General features: G+C 39.5%; 1 protein-coding gene across 1 annotated transcript in view; it reads left to right on the forward strand.

The window, feature by feature from the left end:
• The window catches only part of LOC122242843 (carboxypeptidase B), a 14,670-nt gene extending 9,706 nt beyond the window's left edge, over positions 1 to 4,964 (forward strand). Inside the window, exons 2-6 of the mRNA XM_086550552.1 lie at positions 1,115 to 1,263; positions 1,832 to 2,029; positions 2,142 to 2,240; positions 2,612 to 2,759; positions 3,038 to 4,964. Coding sequence (XP_086406678.1) covers positions 1,171 to 1,263; positions 1,832 to 2,029; positions 2,142 to 2,240; positions 2,612 to 2,759; positions 3,038 to 3,741 — 1,242 coding nt within the window. The 5' untranslated portion in view covers positions 1,115 to 1,170 and the 3' untranslated portion in view covers positions 3,742 to 4,964. The remainder of the gene's footprint in view (positions 1 to 1,114; positions 1,264 to 1,831; positions 2,030 to 2,141; positions 2,241 to 2,611; positions 2,760 to 3,037) is intronic.
• The last annotated feature ends 1,596 nt before the right edge of the window (positions 4,965 to 6,560 follow it).

Below are 6,560 nucleotides of genomic sequence, written 5' to 3' on the forward strand. Positions count from 1 at the left end.
GTATAGTGTATGTATATATATATATATATATATATATATATATATATATATATATATATATATATATATATAGACGACAATGAGGTGTGGACAGGAAACATTGTTTGGAAACTGTTTCCAAACAGTTTGCAAACTGTTTGGAAACAAGTTTTCGGAAACAGTTTGCATACAGTTTGGAAACAATGTTTCCAAACAAAGTATCCTGGTGTGGACGGGGCTTTAGTGCTAGAGTTTGAACAACCATGATTCTTGTTTCTGTAGGGATTTGATTTTTTATATGATTAAGATATATTAATGTTCCCATTACCTTTCTATATATATTATCAACATGGGATTCAAACGTCACATATCTGTCAAAATGTACTCCTAGATTTTTTACTGAAGTGCTTGGTTTAATTTGGTCTTCGATAAGCCTTCGATAATGATTTAACATACCTTAATCATTAGGGAATACAGAGGACGTGTCCACAGAGGGATGGGGGGGGGGGCATAACGGGTGGAAGAGATCATTATAAAGGCAAGCATATATATAATATTATATATATATATATATATATAGATACTAATATATATTTATATATATATATATATATATATATATATGTATATATATACATATATGTATAATATATGTATAAACATATGTATTTATAAATATATATATATATTTATGTATACACACACACACACACACACCACACACACACATTATCTATATATATATTTTATATATATATATATATATATATATATATATATATATATATAAGTATGTATATGTATTTTAAATATATATATACATATATATATAATATATATACATATATATATCTATATATATATACAAATATATGTATGTTTAGGTATGTATAATATATACATTACATATATATATATATATATATCTATTATATTTATATTATTATATATATATATGTGTGTGTGTGTGTGTGTGTGTGTGTGTGTGTGTGTGTGTGTGTGTGTGTGTGTGTCTGTAGGTTGAAATGGAAAGTACAATGTATTTGTTTATTTCGCAAAATTTCGGATCTGAACATTTGTACTCCGGTTTCATGATAAGAAATACTTATAGAAACCGTATATTTCATGATTCCAGTTCACTACACAGCCATCACCCACTCACATTACACACATCATTAAAATTCGAGGAAGATGTTGATCGTGGCCCTCGTAATGATGGCCATGCTGACTTCTACAGCATCGGGCATGGAACCAATACGCCACAGAGCCCTACGCGGCCATCAGGTAAGTCCCCCCTTAAAATGACTGGTTCCCGTTTTCTTTGATATGCGTCGATTGTTCAGACAGAATTAATAACTAATTCGACCATAGTTCCCAATGATTATTCATATGTACATACGCTGCATATAGGACGGATAAACTTCTCAAAATCAAATCAAGTCATTAATATCCTTGTTTGTCCTAAGTACATTAGAGAGTTCATTAGGGAACATGTGTAACTTCTTCTCATTAGTTTCTCAAAGTTTGCGCATCTTTGGCTCCACATATTGAATTACCAATAAAACATGTACTAAAGGTGATGCCGAATATTAATACCACGCATTACGTCTCAGTCAGATATCATGCACTAATTTGCATGTACGTATTTGGAAAGACGGAAAGAGGTTGCGAAGGGAGATGAGGAGGACGAGGAGGATAATGATGATAATGATGATGAATAATATAATAATAATGATGATGATAAAGATAACGATAATGATGATGAAGACACTGATAATCATGATGATGATAATGAGGAGAGCGGTGATGATAGTGCTAATCCTAATATTGATAACGATACTACCTCCCGTAGATATGGCAGTTGTCAGGCGACGGAGGAGCTGTGTCCTTCGAGCTCATGCAGAAGGGATTGATGGACGTCCTAGGCCACTCCAGGACGTCCAGGAAGGTCCGCGTTCCTTCCAGAGCCCTCGAGGAAGCGCGGAGGACCCTGCAGGAGAGAGGCGTTGCTCACGAGGTCCTAGTTGAAGACCTGGCCACTTTCCTAGAGGTACATCCTATTAGTATTTGTCATGGTAAAACTAGAGTAGGTGTACATGCTGCTCTGAATATGCATAACGAACTTATCAACGAAGAGCTTGACAGAAGGATCTCCCACAAAGGAAAAGGAGCGTCTTGCCAGAGGGTCAGTGGAGAGGGAGTCCTGTTTCCCGAACTCCTGCCCGCGACCCTTCGGAAACAGCTACATGACTTTCAAACAAGTGAGTGCGTGAGTGTGTGTGTGTGTGTGTTTGTGTAGTTATATATGAATAAATAAATATATGTATATATATGTTCATATATATATATATATATATATATATATATATATATATATATATATATATATATATATATTGGATGATATCGCTAACGATAACAACGTTGTAACGATAATCATAATCATTGCCGCTCCCATAGTGTTGATTCCTTCCTCACAGACAGCATTGATGTCACCCAAATCCCATCCATGTTATACTCAATTCTTCCCAGTTAACCTAGAATTACCGCCATTAACCATCAATTACTTCTTCCGATGTTCATCCTTTCGCTCTTTTTATATCCTCCTCTTCTTCTCACACCTTTCGCACAGATAGAATGGTTCCTTCAGAACCTGTGCGAGAACAGCACCCGCGCCAGCCTCACGTCCCTCGGGAAGAGCACCGAGAACCGAGACATCTGGATGGTTCATCTCCGCTCTGAGGGTCCCAAGGCAGGTGGTGCCATCTGGGTCGAGGCAGGTGGGACATCCGTCTAGGCTGTATTCGGTGTTTACAGTATTCAGACGGTATTCTGGGTCAGGCATTTGCATTCTTTGATTAGTGAGGTTCTCTCCTATGTGATTCGATTTGATCTTTTCTACCTGACTTTCCCAACATCTTTCCCTTCAGGTTCATGGCTTCCGGTATCCAATTGCGCCCTCTTGCTCTCTTTCTCACGGGGAGAGCAGACATATCTAAAGCTTCTTTGTATAATTGTTTTTGTCCCTTTTCCCCTAAACTTTCATCCTTTGCTTCAGGTATACACGCCCGAGAGTGGATATCTTCTGCAGTGGCTCTGCACCTCCTGAAGAATCTGCTACAGGACGCCGGCACCGCTGGCCACCCCGACGTCTACGTGGTCCCGATGTCTAATCCTGACGGCTACGAGTACAGCCGCACGTTGGACAGGTTCTGGCGGAAGAACCGAAGAAGAGCGTCAAATCCAGAGTGCATGGGCGTCGACCTCAACCGCAACTGGGGGTTCCACTACGGAGTGGGCGCCTCGGACTTCGAATGCAGCGAGGTCTTCAAGGGCGCCGCGGCCTTCTCGGAGCCGGAGACGAAGGCCCTGCGGGACGCCATGAAAAAGGTGAAGGACAACCTGAAGATGGTCCTGTCCCTGCACAGCTACGGCCAGCAGCTGCTCTACCCGTGGGGCTACTCCGAGGAAGAGACGGCCCCGGACACCGACGATTTGATAAAGGCAGGCAATGTGTTCGTGGAAGCTATCAAAAACCTAAGCAACACATCCTATGCCGTAGCGAATGTCGCAAGGGACTTGTACAAAGCATCAGGTACGACCGAAGATTGGGCCAAGTCTGTTCTCGGGGTCAAGTACACGTACACACTCGAACTCAGGGACGAAGGAGAAAACGGGTTTCTTCTGGATCCAAGTCACATTCTCCCTTGCAGTGAGGAGGTTTGGGAAGGCCTCAAAGTCCTTCTCCAGAGGATCTTTTGAGAAGCGGTAAAGGCCTCGTCTCTTGTCCCTCTCCCTTATGCTTAAGCTTGTAACTCTTTTCTCTCGTCTTCTCCTCTCTCTCTCTCTCTCTCTCTCTCTCCAGAGTATTCGAGAAAGATCATCCCTAGCTGCCTTGGGTTGTCGAGGTGGGAAAGGAAACAGAGTGATCGGGATCATGCATGTCCCCAATATGTCCTTCAAGATCTTTATGGAAGCCAGTAGGATACTCTTCCATACGATAGCATTGTTTTTTCTCGCCAGCCGGTTACATAACGCCGGGCAGCTGGCAAACAATTACATCTCCTTCAGTACAACAGCTACAATGTCGAACAAAGTCTTGCAGCATCAACCTCAACCTCAGCTTCATGTCTCAGAAGTGGAACTAAGGGCAAACAACTGAAACACTACACCACAGACCACCAGGTGTTTCAGTGTTTCAGCTGACAGCCATCCGTAAGGTTTCCCTTGTCCGCTAAAGACATATCGTACTTTAGCTGTACATCCAACGGACGACCCTGTATCATGGAATATAATCGCATTTACTTCAGAGGTGGATATGGAACCAACAACCCCCAACATACTAACAAATCAACAAACAAAATGTAATAATAAATGAATGATAATGATTTCAGGTATTTGCTAAGGCCTGAACTAGATGTCAAGCCCAAGGAAGTTAAAGGAAGAAAGTTTCAAAGGAAGTTTTTTTCAGCATAATCGCACGAATCTCCAATCAGCCAAAAGGGTGTCGAAACATATCAAAGCCATCTGATTCTCAAACAAAACAGATGTCCTACATGAAACAGACGTCTTAACAGATAAACGGACATCCTATGCCGTATTAAGCACACAGATGTGAGAGTAGAAAAAAACGACTCCATGACAAGCTAACAGACATCATGGCAGACAGACAGATGTCACAACCGGCAAACAGATGTAATAACAGACAAGTGTATTTACAGACTAACAGATGCCATCATAGAAGAAATAGATGTCCTGACAGCAACAAAAACGTTTTAATAGAAAAGAAAAATATGTCATAACAGACAAGCAGGTGTCATAACAGACATACACACACACACAAACAAACACACACAGGCACACACAAGCACACACAAAAAAAGAAAAAAACATACATATGTCTTATCATAACAACGACATGGAGGTATATCTATCGGCTGGTATGTTAGTATAACAATAAATTCTATTAAATTCTGCAATTAATTCTTTGATGTTCATATTATATATCCTTTGGTGTCGATGATCAGTTGATGTTCATGATAATCGTTGCATAATAACTGGAACAGAAATATGAAAGAATCATAAATACTATTGCTCAATACACTCAATGTACAATAGTACAATCATAAGGATCTAAAAAAAAAGAAAAAAAATATATATATGTCTGTGTTTTCAAATCGATATTACTGTTAATAATACATATGTCAATGTTTATGATTTTACTTTTAATATGTAACGAACATTATTCTCTATGCATCGTCCAATTTTCTCCATTCCTTTTTGAAATTGACAAACCCGTCAAAAAAATGTTTTATATTCAAAATCCCTTGCCAAGCTAAACATCGATCTCCGAAGTTGTCCGAAAATGATCCCTAAGCTGAGAAATACTGATTATCATTACGATTTATTTATCCCTAACTCCTGGACGTTTTTTTTTTAAATATATAGATGATGAAATGATGAATGTTTATACAGTAACATTTGGGTTTTATGTCTAAGGACGGCGATTTATAGCCGTCTTTTCTATAGACACAAATTCTACGTCTACGTTCAGGGTTCCGAACATGTTGAATGTTTAGCGTTATCGTTCGAGCGACAACCTTACCAGAACCACATGTGGATCGATAAATAGAAAGAGAGAGGGAATAAGACAGAAATAAAGAGTCACAAAGATATAGAAAAAGGAGAGAGAGAGAGTGTAACCCGCTGCTACCAGCTGTTGTTTTGATGTCTGTTTTTTTTGTTTTTTGGTTTTTTTTTTGTTTTTTTTTTTTTTGGACGTTGTTATTGGGTTTTGTTTTTTTGTTATTGTTTTAAACCACTCGATGCCCTGGTTGTAATCCTCTAGCTGCTAGCAGTTGTGATCCAGTGAATAAGACAAACAGGCATTCATGCACCATGGTATTTATTAGTGGACTCTGTTAATACACTTGGCTCCACCCAAAGGCCGCAGTTCAGATCTGTTCGCTCTGCCTGTTCTCTTGTCTATTTGTGATCTCTCTCTGATCTGATCTGCCTTGCTCTGCCTTGGGTTCCTTTCGTGTCCTTCTTGAGTACAAATCCTGAGTCGCCTTCTACGCCTCAGGGCTTCCGCTAGCAAGCACAGCTGCTAGAGACAGCTAGAGTTTCAAGGCGGAAACGGACACAGGAAACAGGACACGTCAGGTCAAAATAGACTGACAGCAATATAGCACTGAATTAAGTGGAAAAGTATAATCAGTGTCTTAGCTCACTTAATTTGCAATATCAGTGCCTTACAGAGAGAGAGAGAGAAAGAAAGACAGAGAGAGAGGGAGAGCGAGAGAGAGAGAGAGAAAGAAAGAGAGGGAGAGCGAGAGAGAGAGGGAAATCCACGTGTGATAGGACCATTTTTTTTTTTGCTTCTTGGTTTTGTTTAGGATTTTGTTTTATGTGTTTTTATTGCACTGTTGGTTGTTTGTTTGGGCGTTTGCTTTTGATATACCTTTTTATTTTGCCTTTAGCACTTTCTCCGTGATAATCATTAGCAACGTACTGTGGGATTTCCTTGCTAGTCTTTTTTCCATTTCCCTATTTTTTGTATGCAAATACTTATTCATGGC

This window comes from Penaeus japonicus, unplaced genomic scaffold (assembly GCF_977035675.1).
Source record: "Penaeus japonicus unplaced genomic scaffold, GWHDUDI00000001_assembly GWHDUDI00000024, whole genome shotgun sequence".
NCBI classification, from domain to species: domain Eukaryota; kingdom Metazoa; phylum Arthropoda; class Malacostraca; order Decapoda; family Penaeidae; genus Penaeus; species Penaeus japonicus.